At 53.4% G+C, this 26153-nt stretch overlaps 2 protein-coding genes across 2 annotated transcripts in view; one reads left to right on the top strand and one right to left on the bottom strand.

Annotated features, from left to right (window-relative positions):
- xrra1 (X-ray radiation resistance associated 1) overlaps positions 1–1020 on the top strand; it is a 40019-nt gene extending 38999 nt beyond the window's left edge. Inside the window, exon 19 of the mRNA XM_042334664.1 lies at positions 726–1020. Within this exon, the coding sequence (XP_042190598.1) occupies positions 726–955 (230 nt within the window). The 3' untranslated portion in view covers positions 956–1020. The remainder of the gene's footprint in view (positions 1–725) is intronic.
- A 3129-nt stretch (positions 1021–4149) lies between these two features.
- rnf169 (ring finger protein 169) lies at positions 4150–23656 on the bottom strand. The gene is made up of 6 exons (XM_042333833.1): positions 23368–23656; positions 20415–20491; positions 15509–15667; positions 13948–14027; positions 13397–13463; positions 4150–4965 (listed from the first exon to the last, which is right to left on the bottom strand). Exons 1-6 carry the CDS (start codon positions 23627–23629, stop codon positions 4240–4242), a joined length of 1371 nt encoding a protein of 456 aa, XP_042189767.1. The 5' UTR covers positions 23630–23656; the 3' UTR covers positions 4150–4239.
- Between the last annotated feature and the right edge of the window lie 2497 nt (positions 23657–26153).

The raw sequence follows: 26153 nt of genomic DNA, 5'->3' as shown, positions 1-26153 counted from the left end.
GTGTTGTGGGGTGGGGGTGGGGTAACAGGACACGGAGTTCTCCATGGGCTGGGCTGGCCCAAAGGTGATCTTCCTGACAACACGTGAGAATCTGTGACGGTCTCTTGTCTGGTTCCTGAGCCAGGTGGGTCCGTGATGCCTGGCTCATCAGCAGGACCTGGAAGGGCAGTCACTGGGGGCAGGGAATTCACCCACTCAGCTCCTGTTAACCCTGCAAGTCACAGCCTTAATAGGTAAGGTGGTCCCAGCTGGACTAATGGCACACCTTGTGTTCATATTTGGCTGCCAGATTTGCTGACGAATCAGTCGTTGCCCAAAAATCGCTGTTAGGCATTGAGGTGTTTGTTTCCATTATTACTTCTCCCCCCCCCCCCCACCCCTGTATTTCTCTGGACTCTTTCTGAGCTCTCTCTCTGATGTTGGTCTCTCTCTCTCTAAGCTTCATCTGTATCTCTCAGCTCCGTGTCTCTCTATGAGCTACCTCTGTCTCTCTCTCTCTCTGTGAGCTCTATCTCGTTCTCTCTGAGCTCTGCCACCCTCTCGCTGAGCTGTTTTTCTCTCTGAACTCTGCCTCTCATTCTGAGCTGTCTCTCTTCCTCAATCTGAGATCTATCTCTAAGCTCCGTCTCTCTCTCTCTCTCTGAGCTGTCTGTCTCTGTGAGCTCTATCTCTGAGCTGTCAGTCTCTGTGCAACCTCTGATAGACGTGCTGTGTGATTGGAACAGCCAGGGCCCTGTGGCAGGAGATCCAGCGACAGGAGTATGGTGATGCGATGACCTTACTCAAGCGGCTACAGAGGAAGTACAAGGAGGCTCACCTCCAGCTGCAGGAGAACATTGCGGCGCTGAGGGTAGAGTGTGAGGCTACTGCCAACAAGGAAAGCCTGCCATCCTCCCCTCAGCCCCAGCACAGCAGCACCCAGACCGCAGACAACACCTCCAACACAGTGCAATGACAGCAGTGACTCCAATCCACCACCGGGGAGGAACAAAGGACAGAATAAAGAGTTCTTGTTTTGTATTTCTCTCTCTCCCGCACTCTGGAATTCTTGTTTCTTGAGATAGCAATAAGAATCCTTGCATCTCAAAGCGCTTCACAGTAAAATGTAAAATGCAGTGACTATTTTGTGGGTGAAACATGGCAGCTAATTGCGCATAGCAATGTTCTAGTCATGGATTGAGTGATCAATTTTCTTTGTTGGAGGGATTATTACCCTGGAAAGTGATCCACCAATCAACTAACAACCAGTTTCCTACTTACTGCTGGCAAACAGAGGTGTGTAGAGTAAGGAAACTTGCCTAACATTTCACCCTGCCTGGGAATCGAACCCGGGTTCTCTCACTTGCGAGGTGAGAGCTCTAAGGACTACGGGACTCCACATTGGCCAGATGGTCTGCTCACTGCTAAAATCTCAATGCGAACATCTTTGATATCTGTGCATTCAACGTCTGCCTGAACAGGTACAGATGCGGAGCACGTTTTAAAGGCTATTTCAATTCGATCACTATTATTATTACTGTCCACACCAAAATAGAAGTTGCTGGGAACACTCAGCAGGTCAGGCACCAACTATGGAGAAACGGAGACAATGTTGACTCACTTTCCTTTCTCCATAGATGCTGCCTGACCTGCTGAATGTTCCCAGCGACTTATTTTATGTTTTCAGATTTCCAGCATCTGCAATATTTTGTATTTTGATCATTACTATCGAGTCAGGTTCAAACCAACAATCTTCTGACCCAAAGAACATAAAAATTTGCTGGCAAAAGAACGAATGTCCAACTAGTTCACCTTCCACCATCCTGGCAGTCGCTTGATGTGTCCCAAACTGTGTCCTGAGATATTATTTTCTTGCAGAAATCTAATTTGTTCTCAAAACAAATGACATTTTCTGGCTCCCTCGGGAGCCTGTTCCACATTTTTACTACTCGCTCGCTGAAGTAGTGTTTCCACAAATTTGTTCTGAATTTAGCACGTGGCTGAGCCAACCAATCTCACCCCCCAAAAAAACAATCCTTTGGTAGAAAATAATAAAGTGTATTATATAGGGAAATAAATTCTACTTTGCTGGGGAGGTAAGGATGGAGGCAAGTAAGACACCAGGATATTGCAGTCCAGACACATTCAGAGTCCACCTGGCCTTGCTCCCACTCCCACATTTGGCACAAATTGTCCATTTATTGCCAGTTGCACTTTTGTAAACCTGGGTGTCCTCAGGTGTTGGATTCCAGAAGGAAGGTCCCCCAACTTGTGACCAAATTCTTCCAGAATTTTTTTTTAATTATACAAAAATTAATCTTTGGCGAGTTCTGTTGTCCTCACGTTACAGGCTGGTGAAGGTTGAGACGCCATCGCTCAAAGAGTGAAAGGGAATGAACGTGTTTGTAAAAGATACAAGTGGATTCTCATCTGTGCCCAAATACAGGCTCTGTGCCCTCAGCTCAACTGCCAGACACCCAGAGTCGCCAGACACTTAATTCAGTGGTTATTTGGTCTCACACCGGTAATGTCCCCACACTTCAAAATCCCTCCACACCTTCATGTCTCCCACCCTGCCACATCAGTCTCTCTGACCTCACCCTCTGGAACTCCCTACCAGAGTCCCTTTGCCTCATCCCCAGGAATCAAACCCAGGTCTCCTTCAAGACCTGTTTCAAGACCCTCCTTTGACCGTGTCTTCGGTCACGATCATACCCCCACCCTCCCTGCCCTCCACTCCTCCTGATCCTAATCATCAGCTCAGGTTGAAATCCCTGACTGCCCAGCACCTTGGGACGTCCTCCTGATGTGAAAGGTGCAATTGGCTGCTGTTTTGTGTACCCTGGATCCCAGGCCCATTCTCAATATATGTCTCTTCGACTGCGATTTTCCCTTCCCCCAATTCCATGTTGCAAAATGTAAGTGCATACTTGGTTGGGTTTTCTTAAGCAAGTGTGCACTTACATTACACAACAAGGAACAAAAGTTTAAAGACAAGTTGCTGAGCGGAATGCGAGGTGCTGGCTGACTCTGTGTGGCAGAGTTTTCATCGGGATTTTTTTTACAGGAGAGAGCAAAGGCGTGAAGGGTTTTTGCTGTCAGGAAGAAATGGACATTGGCTGTAATACGCACTTTGCAATGGCAGCTGGGGGAGGAGTGGGGAGGGGGGGGGTAGTCTCAGATTTGTGAGCTCCGGCCTAATGTTTTTCTCGCGTCCCCTCTTCTCCACCATTGGTGGCCGTGCGTTCAGTCACTATGCCCCGAAACTCTAGAACTCTCTCCCTCCACCTTGCACCCTCCCTCCCCATCTTCAAATCCCGCCTAAAGACCCTTTTTGATTGTGTTTACGGTCACCTCTCCCCGGGCTCGGGGTCAGACTGCGCCACTGTCAAGCCCCGGGATGCTACCCCACGTGAAGGGCACTGTGTTAGGGTTAAGTTGTATTTACAGGGAATCTCCTCACTCAGCCGCTGGGCAGGGTTTGGGAATCATTCCTACGAGCAGCTAGAGCCCCACTATTACCAAATATTTTCTCTCCCAACAATAATCTTGCCCATTAAAATCAACACTGTTCATTGTTAGCATTTGAAGAGGCGCAATTCTGTACCAAATTGAGGTACCAGGCAAGCAGCTCTGTGAGGCGGGGGCGGGAATAGAGAGGGAGTAAAGAGGGAATAAGAAGAGGGGAGAGGAAAGGGGGATGACAGAGAGAGGAGGGAGTAGAGACGAGAGCAAGAGGATGGAGGTAAAGAGAGACGGAGAAGTGAGAGGAGGGGGTGGTAGAGAAAGAGGAAAGGGAATGAGCAGGGCACAGGGACAAAGGTGGGGGAGCAAGGGTACAAGATAGAGGAAAGGGGGAGAGAAAGAGAGCAAGAGAGTGAGAAGGGAGATTAAGGGAAAAGAGGGGAGTGAAATGTGAGAGATAGCAAGAGAGTGACGGACAGGGGAGTGACAGTCAGGGAGTGACAAATAGAGGGAGTGAGAGAGAGACACAGAGGGAATAAGAGACAGAGAGGGGAGGGGAATGAGAGACAGAGAAGGAATGAGAGACAGAGAAGTGAGACACACTCACTCTCTCACTCCCTCTGAGACACAGAGGGAGTGAGACGGAGAAGGGGAAAGAGAGGGAGTGAGTGAGTGAAGGAGGGAGGTAGAGGAAAGGGAAAAAAAGGAGTGAGAAAGATGGGGGGGAAGAGAGAGGGAGTGAGGAGGATGAGCGACTGTGGCAATGGAAGATTCTAGAAGCTGCTGGGGCCGCGGTTACTTGTGTCTGTGTTTAGCGCTGGGCGGGTTGTGACCCCGAGCCTGATTCTGGCTGCGTTTCCTGCGGCTCCGGGCAGCAGGAGCCTGAGCAGAGCCCGAGGCTTGGGGCTTCCTCTTCCTCCTCCTCCTCCCGAGCCCATCCTGCCTCCCCTCCTCCTCCTCTGGCAAGGCTCGAGCCTCAGCCTGGCTTAGTCGCTTATCCCCGGTCTGAGGCTCGTCCTGGGCTAGCCTGGGAGCCGGGGCGGTTAGTGTGGCCTGCGAGTGGCGGTCACGGCGGTCCTGCAGGAGTTGCCCCCAGCGGAGCAGCAGCCCCTGGCCGGCTGGGTACGAGGTGCCAGGGGTTGGGCTATGGAGGCTGCGGCTGAGGTTCCGCGGGGTGGAGCGGACCACCCGAGGCCTAAGCAGTCGCCCGTCAGCCAGACACTTGGGTGGGGTGCATGGGGAGCACAGGATCGGCTTGAAGTGGTTCAGCTCCTCCGAGATGCTGTCATTGCTGTCGGGGCTGCCTGAGCGCTCCCTGGGAGGGCCCACGGGCCGGGAGATGCCCCCCGTTCCAGTACAGCCCCCCACCATGGGCCTGGCTCCGGCACCAACACCAAGGACCCCACCTCCGGCTCGCTCTCCACTCAGAGCCGGCGCCGAGCACGAGCGGCTGTTCTCTGACGAGGATAAGACGTTGAGGAGCGTCGAGGAGCCTGAGCCCAGCACCGGGCAGCAGCCAGCCTGAGGGACAGAGAGAGAATGAGGGACAGAGAGGGAGAGGGGCAGAGAGAAAGGGACAGTGAGAGAGAGCGAGAGCGAGAGGGAGGGACAGAGAGAGAGCAGAGAGCCCAGCACCGTGAGGAGGGAACTGAGTGAGAATTCTGTTTAGGAATTTGGTTAGAGTGGAAATTCGGTGCAGAGGGGGAATGAGGTGCATAATTATAAATTTTATAATATATTAAAATAATATAAAACATGTCTGGAATATGGCAGGACAGCTGAGACTGGTGGCATGAACAATGTGTGGTATGTGGGAACTCCAGGAGGCTTTGTGTGCCCTGGACAAACGTGTGTAGGAAGTGCTACCAGCTACTCGAGCTTCAGCTCAGGGTTTCTGAGCTCGAGGAGAGGCTGAAGTCACAGCATAGCATACGAGAGGCTGAAGAGTACATGGATCAAACATCTCAGGAGGTCAACACCCCACAGCCACAAAGGGTTCAGCAGGAGAGTGTGTGGGTGACCAGCCGCATGGTAGGAAGAGGGGATGGGCAGTGCAGAAATCCCCTGAGAGTGTGGCACTCACAAACCAGTTTCTCTGTACTGATTACCGGTCAGGGTGATGATACCTCTGGTCAGGGGAGTCAAAAGCAAATGGATGCACAGGGGAACACAGGAAGAGTGTCAGTGCAATTATCATTGGGGACACAACGGTGAAAGGAGTAGACAGATGTTTCTGCAACCAAAGACGTGACTCTCACATAGTATGTTGCCTTCCTGGTGCCGGGATTGAAGACATCACGGAACAGATGCAAAGCATTCTACAGGGGGAAGGGGAACATTCAGTTGTGGTCCATTTTAGGATCCATGATGCAGGGGAAAAATGGGCATAGATCCTATAGGGAGAGTATTAGAAGCTAGGGAAAAAGCTGGAGTAGGACCTCAAAGGTGGTGATCTCTGGATTACTCCCAGTGCCTCGTGCAAATGAGTATCAAAACAGCAGATCAAACACATGACTGCATTGTTGGAGAAATGCTGCAGAAAGGAGAGCTTCAGGTTCCTGGAAGTTTGGGACCAGTTCTGGGGCAAGTGGGACCGGTACAAGGTGGATGGGTTACACCTGAACAGGGCTGGGACCAATGTCCTCACAGGGAGGTTAACTAGTGCTCTGGGAAAGCGTTTAACCTAATTTCGAGTGGGGAAGGGAATCAGAATGTAGCATCAGAGAGGACAAACAAGTTACATAGAGAGCTGGGAGGGACGAATAGCAATGTAATAAGGAGTAGTCCAGAAAAAGGAGGGATTAGATGGGAGAGAAATGCAGAACAGACTAAGTTGGTCTTGGAGTGCATGCGTGTAAATGCACAGAGTGTGACAAATAGGTTGGTGAGCTGTGACTCAAGTTGCCACATAGGGTTATGATGTAATATAATAATAATAATAATCCTTGCATTTGATATAGCGCTTTATATAGCGATGTAGTGGCAATAACGGAGACCTGGCTCAAACAAGGGCAGGAATAGGAGCTGATATTTCTGGATACAATTCAGGAGGGATAGGGAAGGAAACAATAGAAGGGTGGAGTTGGTGGCAACATTGATTAAAGATACGGTTATGACCCTGGAAAGGGACGATGTGCTAGAGGGTCCAAAAACAGAATCTATTTGGTTAGAGTTAAGGAGCAGAAAAAGAACGGTTACTCTGTTCGGTGTATACTAGAGACCACCAAATAGTGGGAAGGAGATACACGAGCAAATCTGCAGCAGATTTCAGAAAGATGCAAAACCAATAGAGTAGTGAAAATGGAGGACCTCAATTATCCTGACATAAACTGGCAAAATAACAGTGTAAAGGGCAAGGAAGGGGAAGGAATCCTGAAATGTGTGCAGGATAACTTTCTCGATCAGTATGTTTCCAGCCCAACAAGAAACAGTGATGGATGTAGTTCTGGGGAATGAAGTGGGGCAAGTGGACCAGGTTTCAGTAGGAGAGCATCTGGACATCAGTGATCACAACATCATTAGGTTTAGAGAACTTATGGAAAGCGACAAGGAGCAATCAAAGGTGAAGATACTCAACTGGGACAGGCTAATTTCAGTGAGTTAAAAATGAACCTACCCTAGGTGGACTGGAAAGAAAGATTGGCAGGTAAACAACTAACAAACAATTTACAAGAATGGTACCAGGAATGAGGGACCTTGATGATAAGGAAAGGTTCGAGAGGCCGGGATTATTCTCATTGGAGCAGAGAAGGTTACGAGGATAGTAGAATGAAGGTTATGAGTCGGGGAGCGGCGGCAGGACAGCGCGGGGAGGAGCCCGGGCCTACTGACCCAGGTACTTAAACTCGACGCCGGAGCGAGTTCAGCTAGGAAGGGGGAGGGAGGTGTGGGGGCGGAGCGGGGGAACTGCGACGTCATAGATTAGTTTTCAGGTGCATGCGCGCGCAAAAAAAAAAAAAAAAAACCTCCGCGCCCCCCCCCCCCCCCAGGGCTCACATCAGAGCCCACTATGGTCCTGTTGGGTTCGCTGCCCCAATCTACGGGATAATGCCATCCACCTGACCGCTCGCTCCCGGTCCCCGCGTGCGCACTATGGCTGCCGCTTTGACCCGAGCCCCCTCACCCCCTCCCCCTCCTCTCTCCCCCAAACCCTCCCCCCTCTGCATCTCTCCCGCTCTCTCCTCCTCTCTCTCCGTCCCTCTCGTCTTCTATCCCCACTTGACCCTCCCACAACCTCCCTCTGTTCCAGCCTGGGAATCCTCCGCCGGGCTCACCGCGGCACTCGGCGTTGGCTGTCCAGCAGCAGCCACACCGACTGCCCCATTCCCCACCACACTCGCCAGCCACCCCGGACACAGACCCGGGGAGTCAACCTCTCCTCCCTCATCCCCATTCCCCCCACCCCTGCCTCACAACCTGGACCCCCCCCCTCCCACACACCCTTCTGTCAACCGCTCCCTCCACATCGGACTGCAAAATGTCCGCTCCCTCTGCAACAAGGCCCTGGTCATCAACGATCTCATCCTTGATGAGAACGTTGATATCATGGCCTTAACAGAAACCTGGCTCACCCCAGGCGACACCTTCCCCCTCACGGAGGCCACGCCACCCGGCTACACCTCCCACCACATCCCCCGCCCCAACCGCCGTGGCGGTGGTGTTGCCCTTATCTCAAGGACACCACTTGCCCTATCCCCCTACTCCACTGGCTCTTTCCCCTCCTTTGAGCACCTCACCCTCTCCCACCCCTCATTCCTCTCCCTTAAAATCCTCCTCCTCTACCGGCCCCCTAAAACCTCTCCCACCTTCATCTCTGACATTTCAACACTCCTCACATCTCTTTGCCTCTGCTCCGATCGCCTCATCATCCTGGGCGACTTTAACCTACACTTCACCCCCTCCTGCTCCATCTCCACAGACTTCTCTTCCCTGCTCTCCTCACTCAACCTCTCCTTACACATAAACTCCCCCACTCACAGTCACGGCCACCCACTCGATTTGGTGATCACCCGGGGCCTCAGTGTCTCGGATGTCACTATTACCGACAAGGCCATCTCTGACCACTACTTCATCTCCTTCACCACCTCCACCCCCCTCCCCACCTCCACCAGACCCACCACCATCTTCTACCGCCCTTGGAAGAAGTTACCCCCACAATCCCTAACCGATGCCTTGGAGTCCTCTGAACTCCTCTCCCTCTGGCCTTCAACCCTCACCGACCCCTCTTCTCCTCTCTCCCTCCTCCACAATACCCTCTCCTCCACACTCGATACTCTTGCCCCCATCACTTCCCGCACTGTCTCCTACTCCCGCTCCTCCCCCTGGTACACCACCCACCTCCGCTCACTGAAAAGCCAGGTGCGGGCTGCTGAACGCACCTGTGCCAAATCTGGCCTAACGGTCCACCGACAAATCTGGCTGGACCTCCTCAAAATTTACCGCTCCACTCTAGCCTCGGCCAAGTCGTCCTTCTACTCCAGGATAATCCTGGAGGCGAAGAACAACCCCAGGCTACTGTTTTCCACCACAACCCGACTCCTCCGTCCCCCCGCCACCCCGCGCAGGTCATCTCCTCCAACCTTCACTGCGAGGAGATGCTGGATTTCCTTGAATCCAAGATCAAGGGAATCCGCTCCGCGGTCACTTCCCCTCCAACTTCCACCCACCACCCACCCCTTCCCTCCCACACTCCGACTCCTACCCATCCTCCCCTACACACCTTCGTACCCGTTTCCCCACCCTCTGTCACTGAACTCATCCTATCCCTAAAACCAACCACCTGCTCCCTTGACCCCATCCCCACTCCACTCCTTATCTCCCAGCTCCACTTTCTTGCCCCACATATCACTGACATCATCAACCTGTCCCTCTCCTCTGGCTCTGTCCCCATTCCATTAAAAACTGCCATCATCACGCCCACCCTGAAAAAACCCTCCCTTGATGCGTCGCAGCTATCAAGCTACCGGCCCATCTCCAACCTCCCCTTTCTCTCCAAGGTCTTGGAAAGAGTTGTCGCCTCCCAACTGCGCTCTTTCCTTTCCACCCATTCTCTTTTCGAACCCCTTCAGTCAGGTTTCCGTGCTGCCCATAGCACAGAAACTGCCCTGGTCAAGGTCACCAATGATATCCTGACCATCTGTGACCAGGGCTCCCTCTGCCTCCTCGACCTATCGGCAGCATTCGATACGGTCGACCACGCTATCCTACTCCACCGCTTGTCCTCCCACCTCAACCTTCAAGGCACTGTCCTTGAATGGTTTAGGTCGTACCTTTCTCACCGTCTTCACTTTGTCTCGACGAATGGCTTCTCCTCCACCCCCCGTACTGTCTCATGTGGTGTCCCTCAGGGCTCTGTCCTCGGTCCCCTCCTCTTCACCCTCTATATGCTCCCCCTGTGGTGACATCATCCGCAGACATGGAGTTAACTTCCACATGTATGCGGATGACACCCAACTCTACCTTTCCTCCTCTACTCTCAACTCCACGACCACCGATGTCCTGACAGCTGCCTGTCCGACATCGAGTCCTGGACGAGAGACAACTTTCTTCAGCTCAACGTGCGAAAAACCGAGGCCCTCCTGATTGGCTCACGTCAGCGCCTCCGCACCTCAGGCGCTGACACCATCAGCATCCAAGGCTGCACTCTCCACCTCTCAAAGCCAGTCAGGAACCTCGGCGTTTTGTTCGACCCTGAGCTGTCCTTTCTCCCTCACATCCGCACCACAACTGGCACCGCCTTCCATCACCTCCGGAACATCGCCAGACTACGGCACTACCTCACCCCTCACGCTGCTGAAACCCTGGTTCACGCCTTTGTCACCTCAAGGCTGGACTATGGGAACTCTCTCCTCGCCGGCCTTCCCGCCACCTCCCTCCACAAGCTGCAGGTCATTCAGAACTCTGCAGCTCGTGTACTGTCCCGCACCAGGCTTCGGGACCACATCACTCCCACCCTCGCTCGCCTCCACTGGCTCCCCATCCCCCAGAGGATTGATTTCAAGATCCTCATCCTCACCTACAAGGCCATTCACGGCCTTGCTCCCTCCTACCTCTCCAACCTACTATCCCCCTACCTACCTGCCCGTACCCTCCGTTCCTCTGGCTCCGGTCTGCTCCACGTCCCCCGCCCCAACCGCCCTACCATCGGTGGTCGGGCCTTCAGCCTCTCAGCCCCGAGGCTCTGGAACTCCATCCCCCAGTGCCTTCGCCGCTTCCTCCCTTTCCTCCTTCAAGGCCGGTCTCAAAACCTTTCTCTTTGACCGTGCCTTCAGCTCCCCTCTCGACTCTCTTCCCCTCCTCGCTCCCTCCCTTCCCTCCCTCACCCTGACCATTTCCCCCTCCTTGCTCTCCTTCCCTCCCTCACCCTGACCATTTCCCCCCTCCTCGCTCCCTCCCTTCCCTCCCCTCACCCTGACCATTTCCCCCCTGCTCGGGTCATGACCCAACTGTGCAGCGCCTTTGGACGTCCTCCTGACGTGAAAGGCGCTTTATAAATGGAATATTGTTGTTGTTGTTGTTGTTGTTGAGGAGACCTAATAGAGGTCTTCAAAATCATGAGGGGATTTGATAGGTTAGAAAGGGAAAAACTGTTCCCACTGGTGGGAGTGTCGGTGACTCGAGGTCACAGATTCAAAATAGTATCTAAAAGAAGCCAAGGAGCGGTGAGAAGAAATGTTTTCACGCAGCGAGTTGTTGGAATCTGGAACCCATTGCCTGAAAGGGTGGTGGAGGCCAATCGGTAACAACCTTTAAAAACGTGGTGGACGGGTATTTGAGGAAGACGGGTTTGCAGGTTATGGGGAAAGGGCCGGGGAGTGGGATTGATATTACATTGCTCTATTCAAAGAGCCGCCCAGACTCGATGGGCCGAATGGCCTCTTTTTGTGCTGTACGATTCTATGATTCTATGGGAAGTCTTCAAGGAGGAGATAGTTTGGGGACGGAACAAATACATTCCCACAAAGGGGAAAGGTAGGGCAACCAAACTTCCCTGGATGAATAAGGAAATTGCGATTAAAATAAAACAGAAAAATGTCAGGTCCAAAACACAGAAGATAATCAAATAGAATATAGAAAGTACAGAGGTGAACTAAGAAAGGAAACAAGAGGGGCAAAGAGATTTGTATGAGAAAAGGTTAGTGGGTAACATAAAAGTATTTTATAATCATATAAAGAATAAAAGGTTAGTTAAAGGTAGGGTGAGGCCAATTAGGGACCAAAGAGGAAACCTCCTTGTGGAGGCTGATGTACTGAATGAGGACTTTGCATCTATCTTCACAATAGAAGAGGATGGAGCCAATGCCACAGTATTGGAGGAGAAGGTAGAGAAATTGGATAAAATAAACCAGGAGGAGGTACTAAAAAGGTTGTCAAGGTAGATAAGTCACCAGGTCCTGACGGGATGCATCCTAGGTTTCTGAGGGAAGTAAGGATGGAAATAACAGAGGCTCTGGCCACAATCTTTCAATCCTGAAAGGGTAGAAGGATATATCCGGAACTACAGGCCAGTCAGCCTAACGTCAGTAGTGGAGAAACTTCTAGAGACTATAATCCAGGACCAAATAAATTTTCACTTAGAAAAATATGGTTTAATAAAAGACAGCTCACACGGATTTGTTAAAGGCAAATCATGTCTAACCAACTTGATAGTTTTTTGGATGACGTAATGGAGAGGGTGTACACTTGATGTAGTTCATATGGATTTTCAAAAGGTGTTTGATAAAGTGATAAGAGACTTGTAAGCAAAATAGAAGCCCACGGCATTAAAGAGACAGTGGCATCATGGATACGGAACTGGCTGAGAGACAGAAAACGAGTGTTGTTTTTGTGACTGGAGTGAAGTGCGCAGTGGTGTCCCCCAGGGATCAGTATTGGGACCACTGCTGTTTTTGATCTATATAAGTGACTTGGGTATAAGGAGTACAATTTCCAAGTTTGCAGATGATACTAAGCTGGAAAAGTAGTAACCAGTGAGGAGGATAGCAGCAGACTGCAAATGGCCATAAACAGACTGGTAACGTGGGCAGACAGGTGGCAGGTGATGTTTAATATGGAGAAATGTAAAGTGATGAATTTTGGGAGGAAGAATGAGGAGAGGCGATATAAGCTGATGGTACAATCTTAAAGGGAGTGAAGGAACAGAGAGATCTGGGGTTCAAAGTAACTCTTTGAAGGTGGCCGGATAGGCAGATAAAATAGTTAAAAAAGCATACGGATACTAGGCTTTATAAATGGGGGCATAGAATACAAAAGTCAGGAAGTTGTGATGAACCTTTGTAAACACTGGTTAGGCCTGAGCTAGAGACTGTGGTCAGTTCTGGGCACCGCCCTTTAGGAAGGATGTCAAGGCATTGGAGAGGGTGCAAAGGAGATTCATCAGGATGGTACCAGGAATGAGGGACTTCAGTTATCAGGAGAGGCCCAAGAAGCCAGAGAAGGTTAAGAGGAGACTTAATAGAAGTTTTCAAAATTATGAGGGGATTCGATAGGGTGAACAATAACAAAATTACATTTATAGAGCGCCTTTCACGTCGGGAGGACGTTCCAAGGCGCTGAACTGTCAGGTGTCGGGGCCTGAGCATGGGGGGGCAACGAGGGGTTGGGGAGTGGGGGGCATTAGGGGTTGGGGGCGAGGGGTTGGGGGCGAGGCGTTTAGGGGGCGAGGGCGTGTGGGGGGAGGGGGGTGGACGACGAGGGCGTGTGGGGGGGGGGACACGAGGGCGTGGGGGGACACACAAGGGCGTGGGGGGGGACACGAGGGCGTGGGGGGGGACACGAGGGCGTGGGGGGGGACACGAGGGCGTGGGAGGGGACACGAGGGCGTGGGGGGGGAACGAGGCAGAGGGAACGAGAGAGGGGTTAACTGGGTTGTGTGGGGGGGGAACGAGGGTGTGGGGGGTGACGAGGGCGTGGGGAGGGGACAAGAGGTGGGGGCTCTCGATGTCCTGCTCACCTTACGCCCCGTGGTCCCAGCTGGGGTGCTCCAGCTCCTGCTCTTCTCACAACTCGTGCTCAGTGCCCTGTAACACAAGGCCCAGGGGTCAGTGGGTTTTGACCACGACTATCTCCGCCCTCCTCGCCCCACCTCCTGATCCTAACCCCCAGTTCAGGTCCAAATCCCTGATTTGGGATGTCTTTCCGACATGAAACGTGCTATCTGTATAAATCCCAGCAGTGTGAAACCTTGGGCAAGTTTCCTTACTCCACACAGAGCCTAATAATAATCCTTCAAGAAAAAAACAATAATAAATTGGTCATCTTCAATCTACGACTGTTTGTGGGACATTGCTGTGCACAATTGGCTGCCGCGTTCGCCCACAAATATAAAGTCAATTCACTTTACAGTGTGTTCTGTGAAGCGCTTTGGGACGTCTCGAAGATGTTAAAAGCGCTATATGAAATGCAAAGATGATTATGACAGACAGACAGACAGACAGACAGACAGACAGACAGACAGGCAGGCAGGCAGGCAGGCAGGCAGGCAGGCAGGCTGGTCGGACTGACCTGGCTCGGGGGCTGCTGTTGGCTGCTGGGACACGCTTTGCCGGCTCCTCGTTTTCCGAGTCCGACATGTTATCTGCTGCCTGTAGGAGAGAGAGCGGAGATCAGCATTGTCAGCCCCGCCCCCAGCACCCCAACCCCGCCCCCCAGCACCCCAACCCCGCCCCCCAGCCCCACCCCCAGCACCCCAGCCCTGCCCCAGCACCCCACCCCCCCCCAGCCCACCCCACCCCCCAGCACCCCGCCCCAGCACCCCAACCCCGCCCCCAGCACCCCAACCCCAGCACCCCAGCCCCCAGCACAGCCCCGCCCCAGCACAGCCTTGCCCCCAGCCCCGCCCCCAGCCCCGCACTGCAGCCCCCAGCCCCGCCCTCCAGCCCCCAGCCCCGCCCACCAGCCCAGAGAAGCCCCCAGGCCAGTCCCAGCACAACCAGGTATTGCCCCCAAGCCCCCAGTCCAGCACAACCCCTACCCCAGCCAACATTGCCCAGCTACTCTCAGCCCCTACCCCACCCCACCCACATACACTCCCACCCCTCATACACACTCCCCCCGCCACACCCCCCCATACACACTCCTTGCCCCCTCCACACACACTCTCCCTCTCCCCCCCCACCCCCATCACATGCATACACACTCCCCCCTCACACATGCACGCTCCCCTCCCCCTCATGCACACTCACTGTCCCCCCTCCCACACACACTCCTAAGGTTTTCCCTGCCCGGGAATCAAACCAAGGTCCTCTTGCTTGCGAGACGAGTGCTCTAACCACCAGACTCCGCCACTGCCTCACCCCTCAGGCCCCCAAACCCTCACCCATGCACTCGTCACATCAAAGCTCGAATACGGGAACTCCCTCCTCATCGGCCTTCCCAACTTTTCCTTTCACAAACTGCAGATCATCCAAAACTCTGCAGCTCGTGTACTCTCACGCACCAGGGCTCCGTGACCCCATCACTCCCACCCTCACCCGACTCCACTGACTCCCCATCCCCCAGAGGATCGAGTTCAAGATCCTCGTCTTCACCTTTAAGGCCATCCATGGCCTCGCCCCCTCCTACTTCTCTGACCTGCTGACTCCTCCGTTCAGTGAGCTCCGGCTGCTCCATGTCTCCCGCCCGACCCTCCCTACCATCGGTGGCCGGGCTTTCAGCCTCTCCGCCCCACACTCTGGAACTCCATCCCACGGTCCCTTCCCCTCACTTCCTCCCTTTGCCTCCTTCAAGGCCGGTCTTAAGACCCTTCTCTTCGACCGTGCCTTTGGTCTCCCTCCCACCTCTCTGCCTTCCCTCACCCCTACACCACCCCTCCCCCATGCCCCACCCCGCCCCCCTCCTCAACCCTCACCCCTACCCCACCCCTCCCCCGTGCTCGGGCCCCAACAGCTGACTGTTCAGCGCTTTGAGACGTCCTCCCGATGTGAAGGGCGCTCTATAAATGTAATTTTGTTGTTGTTGTTGAGCTACAGGTCTATATCAAATGCTAATATTGTTATTATTGACAGTTATTCTCTGTGATAAACACATGGGAGACATTTTGACATAAAAAGCATTGGACACTTACAAATTCTCGGCTCCACTTTCGCGAAGGCTCTTCGTCTTTCTTCCCCGGCTCTGTTACCTTCTTCTCCATTTCCTGCGTTTCCTCTTCAGCCAAAATGATCTGGATCAGCTCCTCTGTGGCCTCATCCTCCTCCTTTAGGCCCTCCTTCTGATCCTCGTACTTGGTGGGGCGGGCGGAGGGGGGGTGACAGAGACAGAGACAAGCACATTAATACCACATCCAACAGGCTTCACTGTGATGGCTCACCCAATCACATTCTCAAGTCAGGAGGTTGTTGGTTCAAGCCCCTACATTGGGGACTCTCGAGCTCACAGTCCAGGCTACTGCTCCAGCACAGCGCTGGGGGCGGAGGGAGACAGCATCACGTTGTCAAGCGCCTTCCTTTGGGTGATATGTTAATCTGAACTCCCGTCTGTGCCCTGTTCAGGTGGAGGTTAAAGACACTATTTAAAAAGAGAAGGATGATTCTCTCCCGATATCCTGTCCGACAATCCTCGAGAAAAATTGGTCTCCTGTCTCAGGACATTTTGTGGGACTTCGCTGTGCAGAAACTAGCTGCTGTGTTTGCTCACAATCACTACACTTTACAGCTATTCCCTGTGAAAAACACCTCGAGACATTTTGACATAAAAGGCGGTAGCAATGTCTCAAAGCGTTTTAAAGACTAGGATTATCGTGAATTTTAACTGAAAGTTAGACCAGGCCAAGGAATCAGTGCTGATTATTTTACCGAGGAATGAAAACTGTCAGTGCAACATGTTGTCCTGATAATAATAATCCTTGCATTTGATATAGCTCTTTTCACGTCGGGAGGACATCCCAAAGCGCTTCACAGAACACACTGTAAAGTGAATTGACTGTATATTTGTGGGCGAACGCGGCAGCCAATTGCGCACAGCAATGTCTCACAAACAGTCGTAGATTGAAAATGACCAATTTTATTATTGTTTTTTGTTTTTTTGGAGGGATTATTATTAGGCTCTGTGTGGAGTAAGGAAACTTGCCCAAGGTTTCGCCCTCTGCCTGGAATTGAACTCAGGTCTCTTGCTTGCAAAGCGAGTGCTCTAACCACTGAGCTACAGGACTCCACGATATCTTGTGCGGTCCTGTAGCTCAGTGGTAAGAGCACTCGCTTTGCAAGTGAGAGACCTGAGTTCAATCCCCGGGGGGTCAGGGCCAAACCTTGGGCAAGTTTCCTTACTCCACACAGAGCCTAATAATAATCCTCCAAAACCACAAACAATAATAAATTGGTCATTTTCAATCTACGACTGTTTGTGGGACATTGCTGTGCGCAATTGGCTGCCGCGTTCGCCCACAAATATACAGTTAATTCACTTTACAGTCTGTTCTGTGAAGCGCTTTGGGACGTCCTCCCGACGTGAAAAGCACTATATCAAATGCAACGATTATTATTATTATAATACTGTTGTCACTGTGGAGCCCTGCAGCTCAGTGGTTAGAGCACTGGCCTCGCAAGTGAGACCCTATGTTCGATTCCTGGGCAGGGCAAGGACATTGGGCAATACCTAGCATTAAATAGTATCCCGGTTGTTAGTTGACTGACAGATCGCTTTCTGGGGCACATAATTCCCTACCAAATAAATATTAATAATTTGTTCATTCAATCCACGACTGTTTGTAGGACAATGCTGTGTGTTGATTCCCCCCTTTCCTCCCGGTCGAATTTACACTAATGGAGGGGTGCCAAAAACAACAATACATTACATTTACACAGTTGCTTTCATGTCGGGAAGACGTCCCAAGGCGCTGGACAGTCAGGGATGTGGACCGGAGCTGGGGTTGGGATCAAGAGGGTGAAGGGCAGGGAGGTGGGGGTAGGAGGGTGACCGAAGGTGTGATTGAAGAGGAGGGTCTTGAAAGACAGATCATGAAAGAGGCAAGGGAGGGGGCAAGGCGAAGGCAATGTGGGATGGAGTTCCAAAGGGTGGAGGCAGAGAGATTCAATGCGCGATCGCTGATGGTGGGGTGGGGCAGGCGGGGGTTGTGGAGCAGGCTGGAGCCTGCTGAGGGTAGAGAGCGGACAGGTTGATATGAGGTTTGCAGGTCACAGAGGTAGGGAGGTAGGAAACAACCCCAGCACAAGCATACGTGTCAAAAGAAGAGATGGAGGGTGGAAAAGAGGTTTACAGCCACATCACCCCCAGCGCCCACCCAATCCTGAGCAGCCATCCAGGCACCAGACAGTTAATCCAGTCACTGGACAGTTTAATTCTTGTCAACTCCATGTCTGTCCAGACTGGACTGACTGACCGAGCGATCGACTGACTGAGCGCGAATCAGCTGCTGCTTTCACTCTCTCGTGACTGGCCTGGTGGGGGTGATCCCAGTGAGAACATGCAGAGGCATGTCTGATACCAGCTCCCAGCCAAGATACACCGTATACACATACATACACACACAGCACACATACATACATACACACACATATACACACTGTATACCTCCACACAGCATACACTATACATAATAATAATGATGCTTGCATTTGATATAGCGCCTTATCACGTCTTAAAGCGTTTCACAGAATATAATGTAAAGTGAATTGACTGTATATTTTGTGGGCGAAACACGGTAGCCAATTGCGCACAGCAGCGTCCCACAAAGTCGTGAATTGATTTTTTTTTCCAGGAATTATTACCCCCGAAAAAGTGATCTGCCAATCGATTAACAAGCGGGTTCTTACTTACTACTGGTAAAGAGGCGTGTTGAGTAAGGAAACTTGTCCATCATTTTGCCCAGCTCGGGAATCAAACTCTTAGATCTCTGGCTTGTGAGGCGAGTGCTCTAAGCACTCAGCTACAGGACTCTACTTGCACACACATACAAATACATACACACATACCCCCACCCCCCACATATACACATATAGAGCGCGCTGTATATCTACACACACAGCACTGTACATATACACTCTCACACAGCACTCATATACACACATAGCACTGTGTTTATACACACGGAGCACTGTACACACACAGAGCACTGTACACACACAGAGCACTGTACACACACAGAGCACTGTACACACAGAGCACTGTATACACACAGAGAGAGCACTGTATATACACACACACACTCAGAGCACACCGCACACACTCTCACTTGGAGACTGAGCTTACAGCCCCAGCCTACGCTCCAGCGCAGTACTGGGGAGCGCTGCATTATCAGAAATGTTATCCTTTTAAACAAGACATCAAAATTGAGTCCAGCGCAAACACCCAACCGTGCCTGGTCCCTCATTGCTATTCCACATCTTCTCCAGATCAGCTCTGAGCTGTTTGTTTGCATCAAACACAAGTATTGCCAACAATTGTTAGTGGGAAAGAGTTAATGGTTGGTGGTGTCCGGTAGCTCAATGATTAGAGAGTTCACCTCACAAACAAGAGGATCCGGTTCAATTCCCGGGTGGGGCAAAATCTTAGGCAAGTAATGATAATAATAATCTTTGCGTTTGATGTAGCATTTTATCACGTCAGACGTCTCAAATCGCTTCACAGAATATACTGTAAAGTGAATTGACTATTTTGTGGGCCAAATGCGGCAGCCAACTGCATACAGCAGTGTTTTACAAACAGTCGTGGATTGAAGTAACCAATTTGCTGTGTGCAATTCCTACTTACTGCTAGGTAAACAGAGGCGTGTGGAGTAACGAAACTTGCCTAAGGTTTCACCTTGACAGAAACTTAACCCAGGTTCTCTCGCTTGTGAGGCGAGCATGATAACCTCGGCGTTTTGTTCGACCCTGAGCTGTCCTTTCTCCCTCACATCCGCACCACAACTGGCACCGCCTTCCATCACCTCCGGAACATCGCCACTACCTCACCCCTCACGTGGCTGATCCCTGGTCCACACCTTTGTCACCTCAAGGCCGGACTATGGGAACTCTCTCCTCGTCGGCCTTCCCGGCCCTCCCTCCACACTGCAGGTCATTCAGAACTCTGCAGCTCGTGTACTGTCCCCCACAGACACCGCGACCACATCACTCCCACCCTCACCCTCCCCCTCATCCTCACTCCCACCCTCGCCCTCACCCTCCCCCTCGCTCGCCTCCACTGGCTCCCCATCCCCCAGAGGATTGATTTCAAGATCCTCATCCTCACCTATAAGGCCATTCACGGCCTCGCTCCCTCCTACCTCTCTGACCTACTATCCCCCACTCACCTGCCCGTACCCTCCGTTCCTCCGGCTCCGGTCTGCTCCACATCCCCCGCCCCAACCGCCCTACCATCGGTGGTCGGGCCTTCAGCCTCTTAGCCCCCAGGCTCTGGAACTCCATTCCCCAGTGCCTTCGCATTGCTTCCTCCCTCTCCTCCTTCAAGGCCGGTCTCAAAACCTTTCTTTTTGACCGAGCCTTCAGCTCCCCTCTCGACTCTCTTCCCCCTCCTCGCTCCCTCCCTTCCTTCCCCTCACCCTGACCATTTCCCCTCTCCTCGCTCCCTCCCTTCCCTCCCCTCACCCTGACCATTTCCCCCCCTGCTCGGGTCCTGACCCAACTGTGCAACGCCTTGGGACGTCCTCCTGACGTGAAAGGCGCTTTATAAATGGAATCTTGTTGTTGATTAATTAATTAGGAGCCTAGTTGTTAGTTGATTGGCAGTTCGCTTTCTGGGTGTAATAATCCCTTAAAATGTTTTTATAATAATTTGGTCACTCAATCCACGACTGTTTGTGGGACACTGTTGCCAAATTCCGCCCACAAAATACACAGTCCCCACATTTTACAGTATATCCTTTGAGACATTTCGAAGAAGTCAACTGCAAGGATTATTATTATAACCAGAGCCATCGGGAATCTGTTTTCCCATTAAGTGGCGGAGCGCTGAGTCAATGCATTCCCACATGGCCTGGAAGCGGGGACAGAAAGGGTGTAAAGCTACGGTACCTGTCTCAGCTGGCTTTCAAACTCATCCCGCACCTCACCCGCTTTGCTCAGCACCAGTGGAGCTCGGAACACAAACTCTGTAAACACAAAGAGAACAGCGCGTTGTGACAGGAAGCCTTGGGTCCCCTCCCACCCCCCGATACAGCATTTAATCTGCTGTTCGCAATTAGTTGCTGCTTTTCGCCCACAAAATATAGTCACTACACTTTACAGTATATTCTGTGAAGCGCGTTGAGATGTCTCGAAGACATGACAAGGCGCCATATCAAATGTGAGGATTATTATTATAATCAAATGCTCACAGCATCACACCATCCTGCTGCTGCTGCTGTCAATTAGCTGCGCAAATCAGCCCCGTTTCCTGTACATTTTCAACAACAATAACAACAACTTGCATTTACACAGCGCCTCTCACACAGGGTAATGTCCCAGAGCACTTGTCAGTGGCCGAGCATGATGCCGAGCCGGGGGGAGGGGGAGGTGACGTTAGGCACGGTCGAACAGGAAGGTCTTCAGGCGTGACCTGAAGATGGGGAAGGAGGGGCAAGGCGGAGGAATAGAGAGTGTTCCAGGGTTTCAGGGCATAGTGGATGAAAGTGCAGCCATCAATGGTCGAATGGAGGGCACGAGAGATAAGCAGGAGGCTGGAGCTAGCCGAGTGGAGGCAGTGGGTTGTGAGTGAGCAGATCGGAGATGAAGGGAGGTGTCAGGGCCTGAAGGGATTTGAAAATGAGTGTGAAGATCTTAAAATCTCAACTACTACAATAAACTCAATCGCCAGCCATCGCCTGAACACTAAAAAGTGGCTCACAGCTTCTGGTGTTGTGGTGGGAGGGGCGGTGACCAGCGCTGTAACACACCAAGGAGCTTCACACGTAATTGCTGGTGATTTACTGTAGATGAACGCAGCAGCCAATTTGCACACAGCAACAAACAGCCATGACGTGAGTGAGAGATTTTAATTGAGGGATTGTCGGCCAGGATGTTGGGAGGAGAGAGGTGGAGAGAGAGAAAAACTCCCTAAACTTGCTTCTCTTTTTAAATCACGCTGCAGAGATCTTTAACATCCACCTGAACAGGGCACAGACGGAAACTGGGTTTCAATGACAGATGAGATAGTTTCATTTAAGAAATAACATTATGGGATATAGTACACAGGGAGTTTGGGACATATGGGCAAGCGACTGCAGGAGAGTGGAAGGCAAACTAGATGGACTGTTTTCATCCAGAATTTCTTATGTTCTGATGTTAGTGACCCATTGAAAGGGAAGTGAGGTCAGTGACTCTATAAAATCTCTCCCACAGTGAGTGCCCCCCAGTGCTGTGCTGGACTGTGGGCTTCAACTCGAGGCAAGAATGCCAGTGACTGAGCCATGTGATAGGGGTGAGACATTTCATTATGATGAGGCATGTGTCAAGAGGGAGGATTATAACAGTTAACTCAGACCATTTCCTCATCTCCCTCTGCTCCCGCATCCCCTGCCCTCTTGCCTCTCTGCAACCCTCAACTCACTTCCCCCCCACCCCACCCCCACCGAAATCCAGATCTCCAAATCTACCCGCTCCCCCTGGGATAAGAGTCATCTCCACTCCCTCAAAACTAGAACCCAGACACTCAAGTGCAGATGACTCTCGAAACCCTGTTCCTCTATTCCTCCGGCTTGCCCCTTCCTTCCCCATCTGAAGGTAGTGCCTGAAGATCTTCCTATTCAACTGTGCCTACAGTCAGCCCCCTACCCCCTGCTTGGCATCGTGCTCCGCCATTGTCAAGTGACTGGGACTCTACGCTGCCTGAGGTGCTGCAACTTGTTGTTAATAAGCCAATAAAAAGATTACATTTGTATACACAACAACAACAAGATACCAAGTCCCCAGCTTTAAATAATAATAATCCTTATTATACAGACTTACTGTAGAGTGTAGTGACTGTGTGTTTTGTGGGCGAAACAGCAGCCAATTGCACACAGCAAACAGTCATGGGTTGAAGTGATCAATTACTTTATTATTATTTATTCGTTGGGATTATTACCCCAAGAAAGTTATCCACCAATTGACTAACAACCAGGTTCCTACTTACTGCTGGTGAACAGGTGTGTGGAAACCCGTCCGACATTTCACCAGGAACAGAGCGCAGGTCTCTCATCCCCCCCCTCCCTCTCACACCCCCCTCCCTCATCCCCCCCCTCCCTCTCACACCCCCCTCCCTCTCACACCCCCCCTCCCTCATCCCCCCCCTCCCTCTCACACCCCCCTCCCTCATCCCCCCCTCCCTCTCACACCCCCTTCCTCACACCCCCTCCCTCTCCACCCCCCTCCCTCTCACACCCCCCCCTCCCTCATCCCCCCCTCCCTCTCACACCCCCCCCCTCATCCCCCCCTCCTCTCACACCCCCCTCCCTCTCACACCCCCCTCCCTCACCCCCCCTCCCTCTCACACCCCTCCCTCTCACACCCCCCCTCCCTCATCCCCCCCTCCCTCTCACACCCCCTCCCTCATCCTCCCTCTCACACCCCCCTCCCTCATCCCCCCCTCCCTCTCACACCCCCCTCCCTCTCACACCCCCTCCCTCATCCCCCCCTCCCTCTCACACCCCCCTCCCTCATCCCCCCCTCCCTCTCACACCCCCCTCCCTCATCCCCCCCTCCCTCTCACACCCCCCTCCTCATCCCCCCTCCCTCTCACACCCCCCTCACTGTCTTTCTCTCGTTCCCCCCCCTCTCCCCCTTCTTTTGTCCCTCTCTCTCATACCCTTCTCTCCCTCTCTCGTCCGCGCCCTCTCTCTCTCATCCCCCCCTCCTCCTCTTTCGTATCCTTCTGTCTCATTCCCCCCTCTCATCCTCCCTCTCTTGTGCCCCTTTGTCCCCCCCTCCAGTCCCCCCTTTCACTCTTTCTTTCCCCCTCTCTCTCCCGTACCCTCTCCCTCTCTCTCTCTCTGTCACTCAGCTCCGGTACCTGTTCTCTCCGCGGGTTCCTGCCTCTGGCGGCGGCCTCTCCTCACGGGCCCCGAGTGTCGGTGAGGCTGAGGTCGGGCGCGGCCCGAGCGGCGGCGGCGGCAGCAGCTAAGCTCGAGTGTGGCCTCGGGAGTCAGGGTCCGGGAGCAGCCGTCACACAGCGGCCCGGGCCCGGCCTGGCGCTGGGCCTCGATCCCCGGCCTCGTCTCAGTGCTAACCCCGCGGCGGCTCCGGCTCCGCCCGCCCGAGGCCCCGGCCGCCATCTTACACCGTGACAGGCTGGGCCCCGCCCCCCCGTGACCGGCTGGGCCCGGCCCCCCCGTGACCGGCTGGGCCCCGCCCCCCCGTGACCGGCTGGGCCCCGCCCCCCCGTGACCGGCTGGGCCCCGCCCCCCCGTGACCGGCTGGGCCCCGCCCCCAGTGACCGGCTGGGCCCCGCCCCCAGTGACCGGCTGGGCCCCGCCCCCCAGTGACCGGCTGGGCCCCGCCCCCCAGTGACCGGCTGGGCCCCGCCCCCCAGTGACCGGCTGGGCCCCGCCCCCAGTGACCGGCTGGGCCCCGCCCCCAGTGACCGGCTGGGCCCCGCCCCCCGTGACCGGTGGGCCCCGCCCCCCGTGACCGGCTGGGCCCCGCCCCCCAGTGACCGGCTGGGCCCCGCCCCCCAGTGACAGGCTGGGCCCCGCCCCCCAGTGACAGACTGGGCCCCGCCCCCCAGTGACAGACTGGGCCCGCCCCCCAGTGACAGGCTGGGCCCCGCCCCCCAGTGACAGGCTGGGCCCCGCCCCCAGTGACAGGCTGGGCCCCGCCCCCCAGTGACAGGCTGGGCCCCGCCCCCCAGTGACAGGCTGGGCCCCGCCCCCCAGTGACAGGCTGGGCCCCGCCCCCCAGTGACAGGCTGGGCCCCGCCCCCCAGTGACAGGCTGGGCCCCGCCCCCAGTGACAGGCTGGGCCCCGCCCCCAGTGACAGGCTGGGCCCCGCCCCCCAGTGACAGGCTGGGCCCCGCCCCCCAGTGACAGGCTGGGCCCCGCCCCCCAGTGGGAAGAGAAATAAAACTTTTTTATAAAAATCCTTTATTGACATCAAACGGATTGACATTGAGACACAGTAACAGTCACATCATCCCACACCCCACCCCACCCCAGGGCCCTCCCCACACCCCACCCCACCCCAGGGCCCTCCCCACACCCCACCCCACACCCCACCCCACCCCAGGGCCCTCCCCACACCCCACCCCACACCCCACCCCACCCCAGGGCCCTCCCCTCACCCCACCCCACCCCACCCCACCCTCCCCACACCCCACCCCACCCCAGGCCCTCCCACACCCCACCCCAGACCACCCCACCCCACACCCCACCCCAGGGCCCTCCCCGCCCCAGGGCCCTCCCCCATGAAAACTCCAGATCATCTTCATTGGGGTCAAAACTGACCATTCCTGTCACTGCGATGGCAGGACCTGGGGCTCCCGAGAATCCCACATCTTCCCGAGAACATAAATTTGTGAGAAGTATGTCTCAGGTTAACAGATGGGGAAAGGTGTAAAATGCAGGTTGGGCAAACAGCCCAGCGGGTACACATACAGGTGTTCCTGCTCGTAATAGTAATCCTTGCATTTGATATAGTGCCTATATACTGGAAAGTGCATTGACTGTCTATTCTGTGGGCAAACACAGCATCCAATTGCGCACAGCTTGTCCCACAAACAGTCGTGGATTGAGTGACCAATTATTATTTTTAAGGGATTAGCAATCTGCCAATCGACTAACAACTGGGTTCCTACTCACTGCTGGGTAAACAGAGGCTTGTGGAGTAAGGAAACTTGCCTAAGGTTTCACCCTGCCTGGGATTCAAACCCAACTCTCGCTCATTCCAAATACAAGAAGCATTTCAGTAAATATGAGACAAACTTAAGTAAAAATGTGCTCGTGAAGTGAGCTGATGTGTGGTAGCCAGACCCTGTAACTAATGGCATCAGTTGTTAACTAATAAACACAATTTATTTTTTATGTTGGTCACCAGGTGTCTGAGACACCCGGAAACACATCATCATGCTTAAGAGTTTCCAAACCAGACTCCAGCTCAAATATCTCCGGGAGTTTTAACATACATGACCGTAGGCGTTCAGGCATAACACACGCGTGGCAAAAAATTAAAACCCTTATATTTGATTATAGTCCTTCTGTCTAACAGCGCTTCACAGAACATTTCCTTTAAAATGTAGTGACTAAGTGAATGCAGCGTAGCAGTCTACCACAAGATGAATGGCGAACTTCAACTAGAAATGAGAGAATAGTGCCCCGGGATCGTTAACCTCCACAAGAACAGATACAGACGGAACATTTGATTTAACGTCTCATCTGAATTCCGACAATGCTGCGTTCCCCCAACACTGTACTACCAGTCCCGAAGTGGGGGCATGCACCCATAACCTTCTGACTCGGAGGCGAGAGTGCTACCGACTGAGCCAGGCTGACAGCTGTGTGTGTGTTGCAAACCCAAGGACAGAAGTCTCTGCAAACTGTGCATTGGGTGTGGGGAAGCCAGAGAGAGAGAGAGGGTTTGCTTGGGAGCGAGAACATAGAATGACAAAATACTGATTTACAACTAAACTCTTCCAAATAGAGGGAGGGTCGAGAGGAAGGGAGGGGGGAGGAGTGAGGAGGTGGAGGGAGGAGGCGAGAGGGAGGGAGGAGGCGAGGGCAAGAGAGGGAGGAGGCGAGGGGGAGGGAGGGAGGAGGCGAGTGTGGGGAGAGGAGGCGAAGGGAGGGAGAAGGCGACGGGAGGGA

Source organism: Callorhinchus milii, unplaced genomic scaffold (assembly GCF_018977255.1).
Source record: "Callorhinchus milii isolate IMCB2004 unplaced genomic scaffold, IMCB_Cmil_1.0 Scaffold4, whole genome shotgun sequence".
Classification (NCBI taxonomy): Eukaryota; Metazoa; Chordata; class Chondrichthyes; order Chimaeriformes; family Callorhinchidae; genus Callorhinchus; species Callorhinchus milii.
The sequence above is the reverse complement of the archived record's forward strand: the minus strand, read 5'-3'. Positions and strand labels throughout refer to the sequence as shown.